Raw genomic sequence first — 26,279 nt, 5'->3', positions numbered from 1 at the left:
TGAAAAATGGCGTTAAGCCCTACAACAACAACAACAACAACTAATTGTAAACGAGGGACAAAATTCAAATATAAAAAAATTGATTAAAGAATGTCGTATGCATAAACTATACACAAAGCTTTGAACATGTTAATAGCTACAAGTAATCAACAACATTTCATACAAGTATTTATTATCTTTTTTTCATGATCAACTAAAGAATGCATGCAGATGTCAATAAAGTATCTGTGTAGTAAGTTGAAAACTTTAATGAATTTGAAAATATTTTCATTTTAATCCAAGTCCACAACTGAATTCATATTCTGTTCAACAAAGGCAGTTATTATCTAACACTAAAAGCTTCTTTATTGCCTGGACATACCAATGTTTCATTATAAATACTGATGAACTAACTCAAAGTCACCTCACATGTATTTAAAAGTAAAATGCATCTATTTTTCTATACTGTAAAAAGAACATGCCAAGAAAACATACCAAACTTGAGCAAATCACTTCATCTGCATACAGCTTCTTCGTCATATATACAGAAAACAAATTTATTGCAAACAAGTAGTGCCTAACACAATCATAACACAGCAACAACAGATAACTAAAAGTTATTCCCCTGGTCTACAAATGCTACACTCTATTTGAAACTGTACTTACAACTGAATCAAGAGGTGTAATAAACCACTTGTAACTCCCATTACTATAGATTTTAAATAACTGAAATGATTGTTCTAATAACAAAATGTTATCTTTCTCAGCAACGTTCACCAAATTTCAAAATCAGACTGTGACCCAGTGGGTTATCTAAAAAAGAATTGGATATTTAGTAGCCCTAACAAGGCAATGAAGGCACTGAAATAATAATCTGTTGCCTTCTAATGTATAATTAATAAATTACTATTATTTATAAAATATTTTTCTCGGTATATTTAAAAACCAGCATGTAAACTATGACCACATGATTTGCCTCTAAAAAGTTTTTAATAGTCTTCAGTAGCAAACGTTAATTATCACACAGAAAATAAATTCACACTAATGTAGTCTTGAGAATAAAAAGGCCCCTTTAACAATAAGTACATTCTTTCCTATGAAATCAAAGCAGAGGTACTAAAATAATGGCCAATACCACTGCTACCATAACTACTCATAATAAGGGATACTATAATACTGAGACTGATTTGGTTTCTATTTTGTTTTTAAAAAATTATTGTTCTTAAAATCTACTAAATATTGTACTGTATATCTTCTCATCATACTACAACAAGAAGTCATGATATCAAATAGCAACCCACTGGGTTACCTGACTTCAATATAAAGTAGCCCAAACACATCATTCTAGTATATATACCCGATGCTCTGGACACAAGATTTGTCAGACCCTGTTATATACCATATAGTGGGCCATTAGGATGCCTAAATGTAACATATGGTATCCTTGGACCCTGGTCTCTGGGCACAAAAATTGTCAAACCCTGTTATATACCATATAGTGGGCCATTAGGATGCCTAAATGTAACATATGGTATTCCCTGGGCTCTGGACTCTGGGCACAAGATTCAACAGACCCTGCTAAATACCATATACACCTCACCCTCGATAACTCACACACACTGTGGTCCAAAAAGATAGACTGTATTAGAAGCAAGGGTGCGAGTTACCGAAGGACCTCCCAAAAATCGACAAAACAAAAGACATCCTGAGACCTTAGGGGTTGTTGGGGGGAGGGGGGACTGTTCTGTTTAATGACGCAATCCTCATTTTATAATCGCATCAAATAATTGTCAATAAAGCGCTTTTTCTGATGAAGTTGTTTGTTATTCTGTATAAATCACAATTATTTTCAAACTGTCGAACATCTGAAAGATTGATAACATGATTCCAACTGGTTTCAACAACCAACACAGTACGCGAAAACAATCACGTATTACATCACATCTTTTTGCTTTTGTTGATTAGTCTGGTTTCCGGAGTGGAGTATGATACTTTTTGTGAGACAAGGAGTCTATGAAGCAGAAAACCATACTACCTGTTGATAAACTACCAAATAAGATTCCTTTTTATCAAACAAACATTTCATGAGACAATCGTCTATGTTGAAACTCTATTTTTGAATTGTTCAATTAGAAAAATATAGATGGCATGATTTCACTGCAAGTAACATTGAAACTTCTTATCATCCTAAAGAATATCTCTCCATGCGAATTCAGGAATTCTCTGAAAACTGTTTTCCCCATAATAGTCTATATCTGTGAAACAAAGCTCTTTATTTTACGAAGTACACATTTCGCTTGGTTGCCTTGCTACCTTTAATCACAGTTATGATTGAGTAGGTTGATTTAAGGTAGTTTATTTAGATTATGTACATAATAACATTTATAACAGTGTTCAATTGATCAAATGAAATGAGTTACTCGACATACGACTGAATCCGCTGGTTCTTAAGCATGTAGGGTTTGTATGTCTTTTTAACTTTTTTGTTTATTCCACCTCCTTTATTTGATTCAAAAGACATAATTAATGTGATAATAGAAAAGGAGGCCCACTTTTTATTTAGTGCAACAATACAACAAATGTTTCTGCAAGCCCGATATCAAAACACAGTTGGCACTTAATTAGGTTTTCTGTGAAACTCTCGCAGATATAGCTGTTAGAGTAGACTGACACATTTTACATTTAATTACAAGAGGACACATTGCATTTATGATTATTACACTTAAAAGGAACTAAAAGATAGAACTAGAACACAAATTTCAATCGATACAAAAAATTATTTATTTGGTATTTATTTATCAAAGTAGTGCCTCCACTAGGTGTACGTGACATTTTCATTGATCAAACTTTCATTGAGTATTGCTAATTATGGTGTACTAAGAATGTTGTTTGGAAAGAAAATGTTATAAATTTTATGACTTCTTTTTAAAGTTTATATTTCAAAATGTTAATTAAAATTTCCAGGTCATATCTACCATTTTCAATGATAAAATGAGCAAAATATCAGTTTCCATTACAAATTTTAATCGCAATTTTCTATAAGTTCAACAAATAGGAATAAGTTTTTATTATTTTCTGGTTTTAAAAAATGGGATCCACACATGATCCCTAGTTATAAGCGGGTTCGTGGGTTATCAGGGTGCGAGTTATCGAGGGACCACTAAGATGCCTAAATGTAACATTGGTATACCTTGGAGACAGGACTCTGGGCACAAAATTTGTCAAACCCTGTTTAGGGTTTCTGGTAACTGTTTAACAGTAACAGTAAAACAGCTGTTTTTCGTCCAAAATCAAAAAACAGTAAACAGCTGTTTTTTTTCTAACTGTTTTACTGTTTCTAACGGACATTGAGACATTGGATTTTGACGCTCTCAAAACTCTTCTGAAGGCAATGGAACCTGTGAAACTTGCTGTTGAGAATCTAAGTCGAGAAGACGCGACGTTGATGAGTGCTGACACAATTTTAGAATTCATGTTCAACAAGCTCTCTAACCTGAATAATGATATTAGTACCAAGCTCATGGAAAATTTGAAGTGTCACGTTGAAGAGCGATTGAACAATGATGTCATTAACCTCCTGCACAGTCTCAAAGTTCCATCTGTCGCCCCATCAAAAACTACGCTAAATTTCGCAGGAAATCTAGCGTCTTGTCTATTTTGAAGTCAACGATGTAGAAGATGTCACTGAACTGTCGTCAAATGATGCTGAAAGTGTGAACTTGTCTCTTCAAGATGAATTGAATTTGTTGCTTCAAAAAGATGGATCATCAATTGCAGTCGGAGGGCAAGACAGTTTCAAATGGCTCAAGTCCGAATTCACGCTCTTCAGGAACTCTGGCCAGCGCACTGAAAATCTCCAGAAATTGTACAACGCAATTCTATCCATTAAACCGACATCAACGGATGTTGAAAGAGTTTTTTCGGTCTGTACGAATTTCTGTATAAAATTAAGATCACGTCTCTCAGACAAGTCGCTTAATGCACTTGTATTCTTGAAATATTATTATAAGAAGTAAAAATGTATTGATTTAGAACTTATCACGAAAGATATATAATAAAACGGTGTTCATCATAAAAATAAGCTACTGACTGTAAAATTAGTGAAAATATGAAAAAAACAGTAAAAACAGCTGTTAACAGCTGTTTTTTGAAAATTGAAAACAGTAAACAGTTGTTTTTCAAAAATGACTGTTTTTCAGAAACCCTAACCCTGTTATATACCATATAGTGGGCCATTAGGATGCCTAAATGTAACATATGGTATCCTTGGACCCTGGTCTCTGGGCACAAAAATTGTCAAACCCTGTTATATACCATATAGTGGGCCATTAGGATGCCTAAATGTAACATATGGTATCCCTTGGACCCTGGTCTCTGGGCACAAAAATTGTCAAACCCTGTTATATACCATATAGTGGGCCATTAGGATGCCTAAATGTAACATATGGTATCCTTGGACCCTGGTCTCTGGGCACAAAAATTGTCAAACCCTGTTATATACCATACAGTGGGCCATTAGGATGCCTAAATGTAACATATGGTATCCTTGGACCCTGGTCTCTGGGCACAAAAATTGTCAAACTCTGTTATATACCTTATAGTGGACCACTAGGATGCCTAAATGTAACATATGGTATCCCCTGGGCTCTGGGCACACGATTTGTTACACCATGAATTCTCAAAAAGTGTCTTGAAAAACTGAAATGAGACTTTGTCTTTTTAAAGACTCATAATTGATTATATTTATTGTTTGAAAAAATCCACCATATATATATATATATATATATATATATATATATATATATATATATATATATATATATATATATATATGCATACTAGCCCAACTGCAAACTTCACAGATCCAGATCTCCCATTGCATAATGCGCCAGCAGATCTTCATCTATGCAGCAACCAGTAGAAACAATCACACAGACCCTGATGTGACAGAAGATCAGGTCAATGGTATTTGCAGTTGGTCTCAATTTGTAAGTAAATACTGTACATCAGGCTGACACTAACTTTATGAACCCCTGTTAATAGACAACATCCTGATAATATGATAGCCATCCATTTCAATTCACTTATTGTGAATATAACTAAATGAATAATCAAAGTCCATTTATGCTATAATGCCACAATTCATGTGTTGACCAGTTGAGTAAGATATTCAGCGAGTTTCTTCACACTTGAGGGAGCAGTGTCTTTCAGAGCCATTGCCAGAATAATTGGTTTGTGGACATCTAACTTGGACGTCAACGTCTTTGCCAGAACATGTGTCATGGGCTGAAATAAATAAAACGATGCAACAAATCATAATAGTATGTGTCAGTATATCAATTAGCAGCTGTGTGCATACTTGGTTATATACAATAAACCAAACAGACAAATTGTAGTTATTTGGATTTAAGCACATGGTCCTATAATTACCTCCCATGCAATGATTGTCAACCATCTTATGGATTTTCTTCCCATAAATGGCATAAGCAGAATTTATTATTGGTCAAACAATTATTGTAACAAGAGGACCAAGCAGGTCTGAGATTGCTCACCTGGCCAACATATTCCCAATAACCACGTGCTAGAGCAGCTCCCCATGAACTTAGAAACAGTAGGATCCTATCAGTACAAAATTTCATCCATGAAAACATGTTTCAGGCTTCCATACCTTCTGCATCTACATTCACAATAATATAAGGACAATGCTTTTTACAAACTGAAAGCCCTTCATACCACAATGTTTTTGTCAAATTTGGTACATTCTGTTGACCAGCTTCCCCAGAAGCTATCTAAAAATATTTCTATTTTTAAGACATGATTTTGGTCTTCCATAAAAAAGCTGAAAAAGTTTTAAGGGGGCTTTGGGGGTCCTCCCCCAACAAGGTCTTGAGGGGCAGTGTCCCTCATCTGGGGGTGCAGGGAGACAAAGGCCCATGACCAAAAATGCATTTTACAATCATAAAAAACTGCTTCTGGTGCAACTTATGATCATAATATAAAACAAAATAATCATTTGAAAAACTAATTAACTTACCAAAAATGTTCAAATTAACTTGAATAATTTTTTACATACTTATGGTCGCATGATTTTGTTCTCCAATACTATTGATGCATGTCAGTGTTCACAACATAATTAAGTCACAATAATTTGTCAAGTTTTGCAGCAAACATTATACTTCTCTCTTTTCACAACAAATCTGTAAAATAAACACCCAAGTACATCAACTATATACAAATAATCCCATACATTCACTTGTCTTTTTCTCCACTGGACACAACCTGTTGATATGCCAGTTGAGCTCTTTTTGCAGCTTTGGCAAAGATTTCTTATGCCTTCCTTATTGTCTCCAATTACTGTTTTGGCTCAATGTGCAATCGTTTCTTTTCCTTCTCAAAGACAGCCTTTTTCCTTTCAAGTTGGTGCTTGTTTTAGCAACACGCAGTTGTATATTCTGACAGAGGGCTACATCTGTTCTCTCATGCAAGAAATCTTTCTTCTTACAGTAATTAACTGCACTTTTTCCAGATGCCTTCTGAACTTCACTTTTTCCATATGCAGCTTCTCTTGTAGGTACTATTCCAAACTCTTCCAATCACAATTACTGTAATTCAGATCTTTCTTGCATAGATCACAAAATGCCAGTCCTCTAGCGTTCAGTTTTTTTTATAAACTGACCAACTAAATTTCTGTCATCTTTTCGCTCCAGCCATTCCCATTCTTTTTAAACCTTTATCTAAACATTCGTGTAATGGTCTCTCAACAACTCTGGATGCCATGTTTTTCAAGCATGCTTCTTCTTTCCATTGCCATAATTTTCCATTACACGAAGATTCACTGGATGAATTTAAACTTTTGACCAATCAGAATAGTCTTTATGAGACTCTTGTGCTAACTAATATATGGAATGAATACTTTACAAGGGTCATTGTGGAAAGAGAGGATCAGACCGTTATTTTAAAAACCGGATCAGAGACGATATAAAAAACGGACTATATCAAGAAAAATCTGATTCAAGTCAGGAGAAAGGTGAAATTCTGCTTTAAAATAGAGAAAAATCATGTCTGATTTTAAGTAATTGTGGCTATAAATTATGGTAGACTAGCAGCATTTGTGCAAAATTGTAATTTTTAATACTTTTTTTTGGTCAAATTCTGTTCAGCAGTTTTTCATCAGAATTTGTTTAACACATTAACCCCTGATGACGAGTTTACATGGAAGGAGGTAGTAGCCTACTGCCGAGCTCTGTAGCGTCAAGGTCATGTATAATACACTAAAGTGGGTGGTATTATAGAAAGGTAGACAGATATAGCTCTACAATGATACCAAAAAATCTGTAATTTCAAGTTGCACTATGAAATACAGCGGGAAAAACCTCATTTTTTGGACCTGATTTTATTCCACTCAAAATTCATATGTGACCGGAATCCGATTTAGTGTTTGGATTGTAGACTTTTTGGCCTCAGATCTAAGGCAGACCATTATGAACTGCAAACAGACCGATGAACCTTTGCAAAAAGTAGGATAAGATGGGCATTTGAAATAACTTTTACCCTTCTGCTCATGCGCGAGCCAAATAGCCAATGAAAAACGATGTTTCTAACACACCTAGGCAGTATGTTATTGGAAGATCACCTGGAAGTTGGTGTATTAGGATGTATTCAGAAATAGCTTTCAAGATGTGTTTCATACTCAAATTTCAGGCAAAAACGACAAAAATCTCTAGGGGTTAATGTGTTAAAGGTTTAACTCTTGTTTAGAATGGTGACTATATATGAAACTGTATTTACCAAATATACTGGGATTCAACAAAAAAAAATTAAAAAATTCCTTGTGAACTCTGTGAAACTTTTTACCACCCAGGTCATATGTCTGAAGACTTCTGGAAATTAAATAATTGTGTTGAATTTGAACCCCCTCCCATTGCACACTACAATAAAATAAAGAATATGTTTATTTGATAACAAAATGAAAGAAACTAACGTTGTATTTTTATTATATATTCCTCTTTTTTTCTCATTATGAGCAATTTATTAATGAAACAAATATATCCACAAACTCCGTATATGTAGCATATGCCTACACACAGTCATTTGTATTGCTTGTGTCAAATAACACATAACACATTGTACACTGATGGTAATTATAGAGAAACGAATCATGTTTGGTTGCACTTAAAGGTCTGAATGTTATCAGACCGAAAACTGGATCCAGCAAAATCGCAAACTCGAGAGAGCTGGGAAATATCAATCAATTGCTTGAAGGCACCAGCCATTTACATTTCACAATGAATGAGGTACAAATAACCAAGATTGTATCATATCTAGGTTAGTTATATGACAGCATCTTGCAAATAAAAATCATTATTTGAAAATACATTCACTATGTGTGCAAATGACAATCTTTTCACTAGTAGTATTATTAAAGTAAGTTATTGCTCTGATAACCTGCTGACATTTGTATCACTTACAGATGGCAAGCAAACAGAATCCTGGGTGATGAATAAATTCAACTGGCAGTGAGCTCAATGTTTGACTTAACAGACAGGATATCAAATACAAAGGTTATTATTTTATTACAAAGCAAGCCAACCCCAGGAGGCAACTTTGGATCCTTTTAAGTGAGCAGATTCTATTTGTTTACATACAAAGTCGTCTGTTGTAGGAAAACCAACTTTGATTCCTTTTCACTAAAATTCAAGGGAATTTTGATAATAAAGTGAAACAATGAACAATTTGTAAAGCAACACAATCTGCCACTTCATGCATGGACATAGAAGACCCAACACCTCCCAGAAGATTTGGTGAAAATAAAATTATTTGACGAATTCATGAATCCCAGATGAGATGATAATCTCGACAACAATATGATCATTAACACAGATGAAACTCTAGTGTACTTTGATCTCCTTCCTGCATGAACTATTGATAAGAAGGGGGTTATAAGTGAGAATTCACAAAACTGGTGCAGATAAACAAAAATCTTACTTTATTCCTTGCAGTTTCCATAGTAGGAAATGTGTTACCTCCAATGATAATTTTTCACAGCATGAGGCAGCTAAAAATATTCATTCACCAAAAGGATGAATTGTATGTGTGCTGGAGAAGGGTTGGGTTGATGAGGTGATCCTGCAGTGGACTGAAGTATTATTTCTAGTACATTGTTTAATAATTTTGTTAAAATAAAATTTAAGTTTGAGTGCATTTTATGATGTAATTTTTGAATGATTTAAAAGGTTCCCACAATTTACAGCTCAAAAAAAATACACAATGTGTCCCAGAACATAAAGTGCACAAAAAAATTACTTTACAAATTAATTTATAGTGTCCCAACAAATATGGTGTCCCAATATATACAGTAAATATGGTAGCATACTGGGTTCATTTCCACAAATTTGGTCCAATTGTGTTGAATGGTTTTCTTTAAAGTTTTTAATTTTTAAAAATGGTGGCCTTATTTGATGGCAGATCACCATCATTTTTACAAATTTGGTAAAATTGTGCTGAATGGTTTTGTTGCGAAGTTGCTTACAGTTTCTTTATTTTGACAATGGTGGCCATATTTGATGACAGATATTGCCATCATATGTACAGATTTGAAACCCTTGTCAGGATCTTTTGCATTAAATTCGGATGAAATTTGCCAAGCTGTCTCTGAAAGAAAGTTAAAAACGGCAAATGCTCATTGACAATGTGAAAGTGTACTCAAATTTGCATACCAAATATATTTTATTTTCTGTTTCCAATTGGTATAAAATTTAACAAGCTCCTGTTCATGTTTTTGATGATACTCAGAAAGGTGGACCAAACTTATGCTGAACAATTGTACTTTCTCATGAATCATATTTTACCCAACTGCCATCCCATAATGCATAGCACCTGCACATAAATGAACTCATATAAAAATTCCTTGAAATACAAATAATATATATGTACTTGGGGGCAGTAAACTGTATTTATCCAAAAATAATGTGTATAAATTGTAAACAGTATACATATAAATCAACCATCACATAATACCCAGGCAAATGAAAGCCAATACCATATAACCATGTGTAAAACCATCAGCATCAACATAAATTTGTTGGCATACAAAGCAACAACAGATCCACATCTATATAGCTTGAGTACACATTATGTACTTGCAGATATGGTATCCAGCTGAAGATGGACACTGTAGTGTAAGCCTTAATCTAACTAGCTTTGTAATATCACTTGACAGTAAAATTAATCAGATATTCCACACTGGACTAGTACTGATGCACATCAACAGCTGGTTTATGTTATACATCAACAGCTGGTTTATGTTATACATTCACTAGGGTTTATGTTCCATGGGAAAAATACTCTCAGGGCAGTCTTTACTCCCCTTCCTAACTGTACTGATGTCTTGTATTTAATAAATAGTATTCTTCAATAACAAATAACATTACAGACACTATCTGTGAATAGTACAGCTACAACAATCAACATGTCTGACAGTCAAAAGTTCTGCCCACATATCCAAAGAATTCAGCAGCTAGAAAATGTTCAGGAAAATGGGAAATATTATCAAACAAAATGACTTTTGATTGAGTGACATCTTGCATAGTATATACAGACCATTACAACAAATGAAAAAAGAAAATCAGTGAGTCATACAATATGATAAATTATAACTTCACAAAGACTTAACATAGGTCAACTAACTTCATCCTTTCCAAGGAGAACTCTGGTTGAATAGCTAGGAGTTGCTGTATCCATTTCATCCAAGACATTTTCTCTTGTCACATCCACCTTGGAAGAAAAAAATTAAATACAAAAATACATAGTCCATGAAAGGATAGATACTGGTAGCAACCATATTTTGAAAGTACCATGTTATGCTAATGAGTTGGCAGATCAATCCATGGATGTTGTATAATAAAATCATGTTGAAACTGATGTTTTGTCTATAATTTTATCTGAGCACTCCTCACCATAGGAAGTGATTCATGTCATTTCCAGATTGATCATCAACATGCTGGAATAAATTACATTTCATTCTATTTGTGTTTACACAGCATAATATAACATTTTAACACATTTCATTTTGCTTGTGTTTACAGAGCATAACATAACATTTAAGCATGCACACGTGTTTACACAGCACAGCATAGCACTTAAGCATGCACGTGTTTACACAGCACAGCACTGCACTTAAGCATGCACATGTTTACACAGCATAGAATAGCACTTAAGCATGCATATTTGCTTACACAGCACAGCAGAGCATCTGAACAAATTTCATTTGAATTTACACACCACAATATAGCACTTAAACATACATATTTGTTTGATCATGCATATTTGTTTACACATCATACCATAGCATCTGAGAGCACATTGTTTGTCTTTACACAGCATATTATAGTACCTGAGCACCTATGATTATATTAGCTTGTGTTTAAATTCATCTGAGCCCACATTATATCTGTTGGTGTTTACATAGCACAGTATAGCATCCAAGCACACATCATATATGCTGGTGTTTACATAGCACAGTATAGCATCCAAGCACACATCATATTTGCTGGTGTTTACATAACACAGCATTGCTCCTGAGCATACATCATATTTGTTATACAGTAGGAATCCACAGTTGCTCAGCTATGAGTCTATGTCTGACTTGTATTCTAAGGCCACAGGTCCAATACCCACTCAGACCAGCCTGGTTTGGATGCTTCCAAGTGTGCTGTAAAAAGGCATTTAGCTCCCATTTCTTGGGCAATATTGTCTTAAAAGTGCCAAATATAACCAACCAAAACAAAAACATTGATTAGATATCACAAAACATTACAACTAAACATTTACTGTTTTGCACATTAATATTTATGTAAACTTGTAATTCACTAACATGACAAAAAAGTTTGGTTTTACAGCAATCTATTTTATTTTTATTTTCAAATTAAAATTGTCCCCAAAAAAGGGGAACATTGTATTGGCACATTTGCCATTCTTCAAGTGATTGCTTTTCAGAATCAACGCGTAATGTCGAACTTGGTATCTTAAAAGGTATATAAATGATGTTATCACCAGGTTATCGTATAAAACCTTTGACAGACTGATAATGATTATCAACAATCAATAAAAGCATGCATCTGAAATGATGTACAAATTCATGGAGTAAACAAATATGCAGCAATGCAATAAAGACATTTAAATTTCAGATGCAAAAATAACATTTTCCAAAGACTTTAATCTTTGGTATTTTTTATTACAACTGGTTTGGTATTTCATGGCAATACAAATTATCTAGTGAGAAGGTAATCAGACTAAAGTGCCTTGCCTAAGGACACACCAAGGTAACCAACTCTAGCTTATCCGATGGTAGGATTTTGAAATTGTGCCTCTTTAGTTACAAGTTTGACACAAGCCACTGAGCTACCATGGCCTCCATATCTATGAAAAATCATGTGGCTTTTCCAACCAGTTCTATTTTTATTTTTTATTTATCATCACACCACAAGACCACTAGATTTCACAGACCTCATGATACAATGTATTTAATAAAAGTATTATTGATATTTCTGGGGCATATGCATTCAAATCACCAGACTACTTTATCTACCTTAAAATACTTGCTTATAAGTCAAGGCTAACTGCAAACACCACTGACCTTGAAATGCAATACACAATGCATGAACGGGATCATGGTCTATGTTAGTTGTTCTACTGGTTTCCCCAACAAAATGCAGGTACTCAAATCTGCTGGCACATATGCAGTTGGCAGTTGGACTCCACTTATAAGCAAGTTTATCAGTAATAAAATCTGTGACTGTGATAAAAAATAATCTTATATTGGTGCAAATGTTGCCAAATGATAGAAATTATTTATTTCATAAATTTCACATGACATGAGCACTGATATAAAACCCTCTATTTCAGTTCAAGTAGATGTTCTTGAATGTTCTTGGATATGTGTCTTAACAACAGGAGTTTATCACAGAACAACAAACATGGTACATCATACTCTGCATGTTCCACAATGTTTGTTCTTGTCTACTCTCACTTCTGAGGTGATGTGAGTTCTCAGGAAATGTTATTTATGCTAGAAGAACCATAAAAAAAAGTTTTCATGCCAAGAACTGTCTCATCCAAGAAACCATGATTGTCAGTATTTGATGGCACTGTATATGTTATTACACGTAGTTCTACTGCATATGACATTGCCACAACTTACAATCATGGTGACTATGCTCATAATGGAGATAAACTGTAACACTTGGACAAAAGAGTATAAATATTTTCCTCCCTGTACGCTTTTATTTAGGAAATAAATGCTGCAGAGTATTTGCTGAATATACTACTTTGTTTTCCAAGATCAATGATAATGTGTTCTCAGTTGGTCTGTTGCATATATGGCAATGAATATACTCTTCAATTTGCAAGCATGGTGTATACTTGATTCAAAAAGTTATGTATATTTAATTAAGGGTAGTTGATTAGGCCTACATGACTGATGTCATGTTGGGTAAACATGTTTAGTTGGTTTTGAGTTCTTGATACAACCATGATTCTGACCTTAGAAAATTCTCAAAACAAAATATGTTTACAGTTTGATGGAAATTTCCATTAATATTACCCATATCCCGGTCCTCATGCTATCACTAAGGTTTTTACATTAGGGTTGTTTATAACAGAAATACCCATTCCTATCTTAACACCTGAAGTGATATCAGTCTTTTAGTTGTGTTCAGTTTTAGATTTGAGATTATTTAATTAACTTATTCATTGAAATTACAAAGTGCTCATTATTAATTTCAGACATAATTGCTATTTTTGGAATTATTGTGAATTCATTTAAAGACATTTTGATTATCTCACTGTTATATATCAAGACTCTTAGCACATCAATACTACCTGAGGCTATTCAAACATCAGCACATTCAATATTGAAATCCATTCAGAACACCACTGAATTCAATCGGAATACTCTGTACTTGGACCTGTGATATAACTTTTAGGACTATTTGGGATAATTCACAATACTGTTAAGTTCCTTTTAAATTTTTAATCTGTATTCAAGGGAAATAAATTATTTTTTGAATTTTACAAAACTTGGTTTTCACTCTTTTCTGTTATTTAGTTTAATGTCATAATCAAAAAAAAAGTTTAAAATCAGTAAATATGGTCTATTCTCATAATTGTCTGAATTCTTTTTAATACACAATATGTGTGCAACAGATGCAACTTTCTTGCATCCATGATCAAAACTATGGGTCAAAGACACAAAGGCTCTGTTTAAAATGAACACTGCTCTTGCACTGGAAATAAATGACAATGCTTCATTTCCTGCCATGCATAGCAGCACACAGACGATTTTCAACTACATCAAACCTCATATAATTTTTTAAATATTTTTTCACATTTGTAATTCACAGCAACTTTATGCCATTAGTATGGAAGAAAAATGTTTTTCAAAGTTTCATGATGCTAACATATTTTAAATTGCAAATTATCAACTCAAAAATTTGCAAAAGAATCTTCCCACTTGAATTAATTTTCTTAAATGATAATAACAGACTGCCAGATAATGTTCCACTTACAAGCATTCCTAGCTTCTGGTACTGGGTAACAATACAAAAGATTCTGTCCTCAAATTTGCAGCAGACTAATTCTGTCTTGTGTGAATTCACCTCTACTGCAATCTGAAAGAAAAATGCATATGAATATGTTGATGTTTATGACAACTTACATTTTGTAAGACAAACACACACACACTCACACCAAAATTTGTATATACAGGGATAGTTTTGGGTGAACAATAAATCACTAAAGGCAGACGTATTTAGATTTGTATATCATCCTGTCTCATTTTCTGATGCACCTTTATATCCATGAGATGTCATAGACTGGTTTTCAATCGAATACTTTTTCAAAAACATTATGACCACATCAATTTACACTTTTCAACACTAATTCACACAGACAAAAAAAAAATTACGGGAAAATTCTATCATAATTACTTTGTTTACCAACTTATTGGTCAGATCCTATTACAAACAGTAATCATCCAGATCTACTGGAACATTATTTGTTTGGACTAATCTTTAAAACAAACAACATAGCACATGATGTGATGGCAGATCAGGATCTTTGTTGTGTGCAGTATATACAGTGTTCATGAACTAAGACAAGATACACATCATAATATTACTGATTTTTTCTTATTCTCTTTTCCCAATCCTCATAAAAATCTTTATTAACCGTGCAACTTCCCACCATTAAAGTCTTTGTCACCTACTCAGCGTGCAGTAGGAATATGATCTGCATGGGAGAAACTGCATCTGTAACATTGTTTAGAACTAAAGTTTCATGTGGAGCTGAGTTTAAGTAGTGCATCTTTTTTTATACACAATTCTAAGAAAAACATAACTTTTATCATGTTTTTCACAGTAATTTAGTATCCTCAAATTTATTTTTTCTATTAAAGTATTAGTGTTTCCTATCTGATCATACAATGGCAATGTTACTTGAAAATATTTTCTTAAATTTTCTTTCATATCTAGGAGCAGCAGTGGATAAAGACAGCAAAGTAAATATAATCAGTTTGATTTAAATTTGTGAAAGAGTGTCAATACAGGCTGCAAAGTTATTCCTGAAAATGTTACTTCTTGTCCACCTGTCAGTCGACTTGGGAGCACACTATAATAGTTTGTTTTTTAAGGCTGTAAGACATAGCACCAAAACAAATATAGCATTATACATCCTATGTTGTGTGATTACTTGGGAGCATGCTACACAAGGTTGCTATTAGGGCAGTAAGACATGTGGGTATGTGAGAAAGCATGCCAATAGCTTCTTGAGGGTCGGTGGTTCTTTCTGGAGATTTCCCGGGTTCTTCCTCCACCATTAATACTGGCCACCATGTATAGCCTATTGTGTGCTGAAAAATGGTGTTAAACCCTGCAACAACAACAACCTTACATTGTATGATTTTAACTACAGCAGCTACGTGCAAAGTATTTTGAAAAATATGCATTTTCAAGGTGTAATATTAACTTCTTTGGATTTATCATGGTCTCATTATTACATATTTATGTTTTTTTTCCCTCATAAACCTTAAGATTATGCCAGGAGCTGTTCAAAAATTGACATCTAAAAATAACTGGCCATCATATGTTTGACTTTTGGAGATGAACATTTTTTCTCAACAATCAGGAATTTTCAAAGTGTAAAAAATGGAAACATTTTTTTATAATACCCTAACCAAAATAAATTTAAAACATGCATTCAATTTTTTTCTACGTTTGGTAATTGGAGAAAATGGCCATTGATTGTGCATTAGGATTCACATCACTTTGATTTACTCCAAAACAATAGCACAATCTGGGTGAATCAAAAAGGCAATATGCGTGTTACTATGCATTGTTTCAATTTTACTGATATATGTTCCTAAACACTGAGTAACAAACTACTGATTTAGACTATACTTAATGACACTTCAGGAAGATGGCGAAGGGTTAAGTCATATTTATAACAATATAGGTTGGCGCTGAAAATTGCCAAAGAAGCAGTCCAGTTTATAAGCTGGTGATCAGTAGCATTAAAACTGCGTATCTAGTGTTTAAAAAGTTATTCATCTGCCATATGGTGTGCCAATTTTAGTCAAAAGCTGATATAAATTTGCAGTGTAACATTTTCGCGACTTGAGAATAATGTCACTAAGTACCATTACTACTTCCATCATGCTGGCAGTGCATATTCCAGTTTGGAATACATGTTTGTCCATATTTCAAAACTCAATTTCATGCAAAGCGCATCAGCTAAAAGTTTCTCTTAAAAAAATAGAAAATCTGTGCTCTTTCTATAAATGTATGTGTAGAGAGCGTATTTGGCTGAAAAAGAGGATATAATGCAATCTAAATACTTTGTAGTGCCCTTGCTCACCTTAAAAAAGGTGCTAAAATTAAAATAATGCCAGTTACGCAAGATTTTTTTTATATACTTAACCCATTCGGCCCTGTCCCCATCTGTACTTGTGATCTGGTTCTGCATTCAATGGCTGATCCTGCCTGTAGTTGTGGTTTGTTTACTGCATTCAATGGCCAATCCCATCTCCAGTCATGGTGAATGTGTGTTAAATACAACACATCTGATTGGTAACGAATGTTTTTTTTCCAAGAATCAGACCAATATTAAACCAATCAGAAATGATTTTATTTCCTTTGAGCAAATCTGAATTGTTCAGAAGCCAAGGGTTACTAATTGAAAGCAGTTTCACTACACATGTTCTGTTCATGAAAAACGTAAATGATGGCGATGAGAGCGAAAATGAGGATTTTCTCTGGTTTGATCTAGAAAATATTGAGCAAGCAGAGGAAAGATATGTTCAGCAGTTGGATATTTTGATTTACATTAGGACATAGTAGGTTCTGAGATTGAATCATCAGAAGATGATGATGCTGATAGCGATAATGAAATTAGGGGCTGATGACATATTTCTAAAAATGTTGCACATAATTTTATAAATAGTGTATAAATAAGTTGTGAAAGACTTGGACAAATAGGAAAAAAAATACATCACTGTGTAGACAAATTCATTTGGAACAATTGGTGAACATGGATTTTTTTGGATATAAGAGAAATTACCGTGTACACTCATGTATAAGCCTGTTCACATATAAGCCATCCCTCAAACTGAACAGGTATAAACACTAAAAAGTGCATGACCTGCGTATACCTACAACTCTGAGACATCTCAAGATGCACAAGGTAAGTTCTAAATACATTTATTTAGGCAAACTTATATTTAAAAAATTACATGTATACTTATCTCAAGGTTGGTGTGCAGGATTATTAAAAAGAAATGGTATAAACTTGTTTGAAAAGTATTTAATTTTGTTTTCTTATTTTTTCTGCCTAATTTAGATTTGTGTATAATTTAATCGAACGATGACAAGAATTTAGCAATCGCGAGTTGCTGTAACACTACATCTCCCATTTGACTTGATTATTGTTTGTTTATGCATTATTGCATTGGACATTTTATATCAGTGCACCAGTAATTAAGTTTTTACCTTGCTTTGAAATTGTAAATACCTAACTCATTAAAATGTAATCCCATTAGGACAACACAATGAACAAACAGCATGGTTCAATTCAACCCTCGCAATTAGGCTAATGAACGTATTTAGATAATGGCGCCACTGCATGTACATTGTAGATTTGATTATGCGCTGAATGAAGTACATCCCTTGGAGTCGAATCATGGGCATCATAGTGCTAAACTTTAATGATTTCTCCAAAATACAATAATAAAGTTTCGGAAATAATGATTTTAAAGTTAGCTAATACCGTAAAAGCTGAGTTGTAGTTTGCTTTGATGTAAGCAACCTTACACCCTACCTGTCAACTTTCATGCCAGGAGGAGAAGAAAAAAAACTATTTACCTTTATTTAACTTTGTTTTGGAGAAATCAGAAGATATACACATGCGAAATAATAACAAAATCAATCATAGTACTTTATAACAGTTTAATAATTGTCGGGTCACCGAAAGCTACTTTTATTTTACTTGCCTATGTCTTAGGACACGGAAAAAACAATTGTTTCGTGTCCCATGATTTACAGCCATTAAAGTAGTCAACCAAAAGACTTAAAAACTTTCAAGTTTAGATATTGTCCTGTGGATAAGCAAACCTCCCCCCTTCTTCCAGGCCTTTATTTTTTCCTAAATTATTCGGCTTATACACGAGTATATACGGTAATGTAAGAGTGAATGCATGTGCATGATGTTTACAAAATTTTCCAAACAAGTAAAAACTCTCTAGGGCACAAGCAGCTAGACACAGCTTAGTGATGCTGAGGCATAACAGCAGTGTTACTGACAACAGTGCTGGGGCTGAATGAGTTAACATAAAAACGAATAACTCTTTGCAAGACATTATCACTTTAACACAGAGTATGGTCCAAAAAGAGACCTGTCCTGATCTCCGGGCCTAATGTTAATTTTCAAAAGCCAATTAGAGTTATCCCCTCCTTGCTTGCGCATAGGTCTCACTTGATAGTTTCCTATTTCAACACCTCCAGGGATCATCCTGGGCTTCGCCAATGTCGCAAATTGTGATTTATTTCCCCTTATTGGCGACAAAATAAATGATCTGGTGATTGTTTTGGGGACAGCCTTTTTAGCTGTTTAATTTGCACATACAATCAAGAATTTGGAGTGGAGAAATTCAAAGGGACCATGAAAGGAAGCCGCAAACTTGTATATACAATGCACTGGAATCTATCTTAAATAAACACATCTTTTGTTGTGGGAAAGCCTGCCAGTAGCTTCTCGTGGGTCGGTGGTTCTTTACAGGGTTTTCCCCGGGTTCTTCCTCCACCATTAATACTGGCCGCCATGTATAGACTATCTCTTGTGCTGAAAAATGGTGTTGAACCCTATAACAACAACATTAACAGACTTGGAAAAATATTCGTTACTTGTTCTGGAGACATTTTTTTGAAAATTGGCAACAAAATATTGAGGTTGCTGATTTTTTTTGGCAACAACTTTTTCGAAGCCAGGACCATCCCTGCACCTCCCTAATTTTTAAGGTAGAAGGCATGAATCTAATTATCATAAGCCTAGCATTTATAAATTCACACAGAATCAAAATCTGTAATGTGGTTTAAATTTTCTTTGAGTTAGGCTTGAAAATGGATTGCCTTGTTTGGTGACTGCCTGCCACAGTTAGAATAGCACTGGAGATCAAATGTGTAAGTTGGGTGGCAAATGAACAGCTGACTTGGCGTACATATTTACATATGTCTGTTTCAGAGGTGATTATTTAAAATTCGACATATCTGAGGGGTGATGAAAAGTATGCTAATTTGTTATAGTACTAGTGAACTTTATTCATGCATAAGGCATATACTGATCCCTTTAGTCCTACAACGTTCTGGGGGGTAATGGGTCTTACTGCCTAACTAACGGTGCTGTACAGCATGTTTTGATGTCGATTAACAGTATAATGAAAGACAAATTTTCAGGAATATCACACAACCAATAATGATGCTTTTCTACAAAGTAAAGTTATAATGTTTTTGCCAGACTTTACTTACCCTGATGTCTTTTCTCTAATAAATTCAAATTCTCACAAAAGAAATGGACCTCTTTTCAAGTGTCATTGGCCTACATTTCAGTTGGTTGGAAAGCGATGAAAGCCGGGAATGCCTAAATTGGGTTAAGTTGAAATATTATTCTTTAACATAACGAATAAAAAATATATTATGCCTATTGGAACAGTAAGCAACTTTTCGTTTTGTTCAAGAAACATATCCCCCACATGTACCTACTTAAACATACTTTGGCATACCTCAACTATCATCGCATTGCAACAAATTCAAATGTACGTCAACAGAACACGAAAATGCATCCATTTTCTAGTGTCATATTTTCATTCTGCGTGGATAAAGACAGCACAGTAAGTATATTAATTACACATAAATTAGTGGAAGAGAATCGATATAGGCGGCCAAGTGTGTGAAATATTCTTGAAACTTTGACTACTCATTCCGATGTCAACTGACATCAGAACAGGCTATACAAAGCCGTTATTTGGGTAGTAATACATAGCACTAAAACAAAAAGAACATGTGCTATGTCTTACATTGTAGGACTATGATTCCTTTAGCTGCCTTGTCACTGGAAAATATTCAAAATAGCTCTCTGCTGTCAAAAATGAATGTAAAAAAGAGGGTTTGGTAGCAGTGTTGGTTCAGTATAAAAGCCACCAGTTGTATATGGAATCAACTTGACCGCCGCAGTCAAAATCTCACGTGCATGCTTTCTACAAAAATCATCAGTTTTTTTTTTTGTTATCTTCAGTGTAAAAATATTCTAATTTTTCTGCAATAGGTCATTGTCGGATAAAAATTCTCCAGATAAACTGTCCAGTGAGACCAGTGCTATAATTTGAAAGTCCTGTTATTGATATTAAAACTTGCCAAATTTCTACAGAGATGTAAATTCGTGTAATGTACTGAAAACGATGTTCTGTTAAAAATAGCAACCGCTACGGTTCAAAACGAGTGTGATTTTCACATCGATATAAAACTGACAAAATCCGGAATTGTGTAATGATTGGATTTTTATAATGAGAGAGGAAAAGACCTGTTTCTACAAACACAAGTTTATTCCATAGCATATAAATTATAACTGACTTGCTTGCCTGACCTACATCTAGCACCATATCTGTCGGCCTTATCTCCAATCTCTAAACATGCTGATTCAGCAGTGGGGAAAGTCTATATTACCGTATAGCACTGCTTCTAGAACACTACATCCCTCCTTTTCTTTCAGACTTAAAATTTATGTTCTTAAATTGAAAATCAGCTTAGCATATTTCAAATTAGCCATAATGATAATAAATATATATTTCTTAACAACAGAAATTCACATAATAGAAATTCATGAGTGCAAAAAAATTTGCTCCTTGATTTATTTACTTTTGTTGATAATGTATATAATGGTAAACTTACAACTGGGTAAAGTAAGTTTACAGTTCTCACAGCTTAGTCTTAATGCTATTCTGGGTTTCGTTAGATGGTAGAGTTCAAATTCGCCCCGGTTAAACTGAATTGTCATTTGATGAGACACACGTTATTGTTAACTATCTAGATCTACGGAACAGTTTACAGTTACAGCACACTACACTATTTATAAGCAAAACATCATACAGCGCAATGTATATGGTAAAGCTTCTAAAAGTTTATATTATTTTTCACGCATGTAATTCTTTAGGTAATCTGGTGGTTTTCTAATTCGGGATGATCTTAATGCTATGTCGGATGTTGCATGTGTCACATCTATCTTCATCTTTCTTTAGATTTATTGTATCATATGTCTGGTCATCAGATGGTGGAATATGTGGTGAATTCTTTACTGTCTTGAAGAATGATGAATTTCTAGTAAGCTGATGGTCTTCTCTTCTCACTGTTATCATTGATTCCTTTTTGTTGACAACTTCATATGGTTTGGGGTTGAATGGAGTTGACAACTTGTCTCGCTTTTCTTGTTTTACTAGAACACTGTCTCAAACTTTAAAATTTGATTTCTTAGCTCTCCTAGTTTGATCTGCATAGCTCTTCATCTTTTCCTTTTTCTCAGTATCAGTTTTCCTAGTCTTGTTGTCATCTGATTTGATTTGTATACTAGGAAGTTTAGTTCTCATTTTTCATCCAAACAGAATTTTGGCTGGAGATTTATTGGTTGTTGCAAGAGGTGTGGCTTTGTAATTGCATAAAACATACATTTCTTGTTTCAAGCTTTTACGTTCTGCATTAGCTGCTTTGATTGTTTTTCCAATTGTCCTCATAAACCTTTCTGCTTCACCACTGGCTTGAGGCCAAAAAGGTGTGATTTTCCTATGCTTGAATCCCATGTATTTGGCAAACTTTGTAAACTCTTGTCCACTGAATGGAGATCCATTATCCGTTTTTACAACTTCTGGTACGAGGGCCCAGAGTGGCCGAGTGGTCTAAAGCACTGTTCGTTAGGGATCACTGCCATCTCACCTCTGTCTGCGTGGGTTCGAATCTCAGATTCGGCCAATATGGGTATGTGAGAACACCTGCCAGTAGCTTCTCGTGGGTCGGTGGTTCTTTCTGGGGTTTTCCTGGGTTCTTCCTCCACCATTAATACTGGCCGCCATTTATAGCCTATCGTGTGCTGAAAAATGGCATTAAACCCAACACAACAACAACAACAACTTCTGGTATTCTGACCATTTAAAATATTTTGTCAAGTTGCGGAATGACTGTTTTTGCAGATGTTGAGTTAATAATTTCAACTAAAGGATACGTTGAGTAGTTATCAACAAGTACCATTAAGTAGACTCCTGACGGAAGAGGGCCACTGAAGTCCATGCTGATTTGACTCCAAGAATTGTCTGGTAGAACTGTCATTTATAGCAGCTCTGTTGTTTGCTTTGGCGTTGATGAAAGGCATGGTATACAACTTTGACAGAAATCCTCTACTTGTTTGTCAATACCAGGAAACCATACTTTCTCACGAAGAAGTTGTTTTGTCTTGACTATGCCCTGATGGCCTTCATGTGCTAGCTCAATCACTCTGTTTTATAGCCCTTTTGGTATTACCAGTTTCCTGTCACACAGTAGGACAAAACCATTTGTAACTGGAATGATCGTGAGTTCATGTCTGAGCCTTGAAAATGTTTCCAATGTTTTGTTTTGTTTGTCAGAATGTTTCCAAGTTCCAAATTCTATTGATTTGATAACATGTTGAAGGTCCTGGTCCACTAAAGTAGCCATCCAAATTTCTTCAACGGTCATGGCTTTGGGTACAGCATTGACGAATATGAATTTAACATAAGCTTCTGCAACTTCAGAATGTTTACAGCATTCAGCTCCAGCCTTGGGATTTCATGAAATGTAATCTGCTGCATTTGTTTTACCTGGCTTGTATACTACTTTGATACTGTATGTTTGTAATCTCAGTTTTCATCTCTCGATTCTTGCAGGGGGTCATGACTTTGGATTATTGAAAATGACTTCCAGGGGCTTGTGGTCACTAATTTGCTTAAATGTATGACTGAACAGGTGTAGATGGAAGTGCTCACAATTCCAGACTACTGCTAGTGCTTCTCGTTCCGTCTGTGAATATCATTTTTCCCCATCTGAAAGTGCTCTACTGGCGTAGGCAATAACCTTTCCATTCTGAGTTAATGACGCACCTAGACCGACAGGACTTGCATCTATAATTAATTGTGTTTCCTTATTAGGATCAAAAAACGCTATTATTGTGTCACTAGCTAGATCTTCTTCGAGTTTTTCAAACGCTTTTTCGTGTTTTTCAGTCCATTCCCATGGTTTATTTTGCTTGGTTAAAGCACAGTCTGACGTTTTATCAATAAAGTACAGTGAAATCTCTGACAATATGAAATCCCCTTATCGGTAATATAAATAAACACAAGGAGTGCAAGCGTGACCACAACCCTACCAAAATCAGCTAGACGGAAGTAGCACATTCTACCAGTTTCTACCCTGCAGTAAATATGCGTTACGGTCTAATAATTGTACCAAACACGGCGCAGAATCTGTGTTATCTTTGAATATTAGGGAAATTTATGACAGTTGATGACGTCATCAACCGTTATTTCTACTATCAAAACTTTGACTACATATTTCTGTTCTGGAAATTTAAATAAAATTATAAAATGAAACAATCTGAAATACAAAGCAAGATAAACATTTTATCTTGTGAAATTACTTTCATCATGTTATTCAACATATTTACTGCAGGGTTGAAACTGGTAGAATGTGCTACTTCCATCTAGCCAATTTTGCTAGAAAGGGATTTTGACCATAGTGGTGAAAATAAAGGTTAATTCGCCGGATTGGATTCAGGACATGGTCATTTAAGAGATATGCGTTGGTACGTTAATGTCTTCTGAATGTATATGTGTAGTTTTTCAGTCTTCTTGCGATTCTGAAGCGATAAAAGACCACAGGTGCTCGACGCGAGCTTGATGTTAAAAAAAAATAATAATCTAAAGGAAAAAAATCATAGAGAGTGACAAAAATTCCTTAGATTACCCCGATGACCTGTTCTAACATAGGACCCTCTCTATCATAATATATAAGAGAGAAGGTACGGAACTTACAAATACTTCACTCCACCCATGACCTTCGATTTCCTTCTGCTATTTCCGTCTTTAAAGGCATGCGACCATACTATATGGCTTGTTTTACTTCTGATATATTTACTATCCATCAAGCCATCATTGACTTTTCTGCATTGTACCAAACTGAAGTTACGGGCTCCGAAACGTGCGATTTTCGCAAAGTTTTCCTTTGTGGACACTTCCGTGCTCCTATGATAATAAGAATACCCTTCTGAGCCAATCATATTTCGGCGTTGACGTTAGTGCCGCCTATTTTGAAAATAGAGATGCATGTATGTGATGTGTTGTGCAGTGAAGAAGAAAGTGTATAATACTTGCATGGAACAGGACTCCCAAAGTTGAATTGAGTTAATGATAAGTAAAAAATTTACTTTTGCATCTACTGCTGTTCTGTAATTCAAGAAGGGATGCACCATAGAGTTGAAAACATTGTCCATATCGCTCTTGTCACCAGTTTTCAGATGAGCACGGAAGTGCCAACAAAGGAAAACTTCGCGAAAATTGCGCGTTTCGGAGCCTGTAACTTCAGTTTGGTACAATGCAGAAAAGTCAATGATGGCTTGATGGATAGAAAAATATCTCAGAAGTAAAACAATCATATAATATAGTCGTGTGCCTTTAAAGACGGAAATAGCAGAAGGAAATTGAGGGTCATGGGTGGAGTGAAGTATTTGGAAGTTCCGTACCTTCTCTCTTATATATTATGATAGAGAGGGTCCTATGTCAAAACGGGTCATCGGGGTAATCTAATGTATTTTTGTCACTCTGTATGATTTTTTCCTTTAGATGGTTGTTTTTTTTCTTAACATCAAGCTTGCGTCGAGCACCTGTGTAAAAGACGCGAGAAAAAGTCGAATCGAGCGAAGGGTTGTGGTCACGCTTGCACTCCCTGTGTTTATTTATTTTACCGATAAGGGGATTTCATATTGTCAGAGATTTCGCCGTACTTTATTGATAAAACGTCAGTCTCCTGTGGTTAAAGCTCTAAGAGGCTCATTGATTGTTGCATAATTTGGGATAAATCGTCCCAGATATTTTGTCATGCCTAGAAAACTGCGTACTTCTGATGTGTTTGATAGAGTACTGGCGAAACGACTTTATTTTCGTATCGTAACGCCGTTACAACACTGAACTTTCAAATTAAACTCAAACAAAAATCGAGAAAACGTGGCAACGATTGGTCACCAGCCAGTATGTTCGTTAAATTTAAATTCATAAACATTCATGGTAATTAAATTTAAAGCTTACACTATTATTCTTAACTGGAAACGATCTAGCCGACGGGTCACGCAAGTCTTCTGTGGGCGCCGCCATCTTTTACGGGCCTGCCTAATCAAGAAAAGACGCATCACACGTATATTTCGGAAAGATTCGAGAATTAACCGATACGAACGGGGGCCATAGTAAAACCGACAAAGAAGAGCGACAATAAAGAATAATGGCTGCACCCTCCAACCCTCAAAACAGTATCAATATTCTTTCATATCACTTTCCAAAAAAACACATAGATCACGCAGTATAATCCTTATTTTTTCTTTATTTTTTTACGATTGGCATACCACCCGCATAAACTAAAACAGCTTGAAACTATGTTCCTATTCAATGGTTGTTATGTTTTCTGAAAGAAACAAGTATTATGTCGTAAATG

The 26,279-nt window shown here is 34.7% G+C and overlaps 1 protein-coding gene across 1 annotated transcript; it reads right to left on the bottom strand.

The window, feature by feature from the left end:
- Positions 1-232: 232 nt before the first annotated feature.
- On the bottom strand, positions 233-25,983 carry LOC149807756 (proteasome assembly chaperone 3-like). Its single transcript, XM_089970167.1, has 4 exons — positions 25,880-25,983; positions 14,544-14,645; positions 10,666-10,752; positions 233-5,265 (listed from the first exon to the last, which is right to left on the bottom strand). Exons 1-4 carry the CDS (start codon positions 25,943-25,945, stop codon positions 5,122-5,124), a joined length of 399 nt encoding a protein of 132 aa, XP_089826293.1. The 5' UTR covers positions 25,946-25,983; the 3' UTR covers positions 233-5,121.
- Positions 25,984-26,279: the final 296 nt, after the last annotated feature.

The sequence above is a fragment of the Sinohyriopsis cumingii genome, chromosome 1, assembly GCF_028554795.1.
Source record: "Sinohyriopsis cumingii isolate HCF-2022 chromosome 1, ASM2855479v2, whole genome shotgun sequence".
NCBI lineage: Eukaryota > Metazoa > Mollusca > Bivalvia > Unionida > Unionidae > Sinohyriopsis > Sinohyriopsis cumingii.
Note: the sequence above shows the minus strand (reverse complement) of the source record. Positions and strands in the feature narration are given on the sequence as shown.

What these genes read in the sequence shown, in the direction of transcription:
- LOC149807756 (XM_089970167.1), bottom strand. Translation starts at nt 25,945, where the DNA reads ATGGCGGCGCCCACAGAAGACTTGCGTGACCCGTCGGCTAGATCGTTT. An exon ending in TTCCAGTTAAGAATAATAGT is followed by an intron (nt 14,646 to 25,879) that starts GTAAGCTTTAAA and finishes TTTTTCTTTCAG; the next exon opens with ATTGCAGTAGAGGTGAATTC. An exon ending in TTCTCCTTGGAAAGGATGAA is followed by an intron (nt 5,266 to 10,665) that starts GTTAGTTGACCT and finishes TATTTATTTCAG; the next exon opens with CCCATGACACATGTTCTGGC.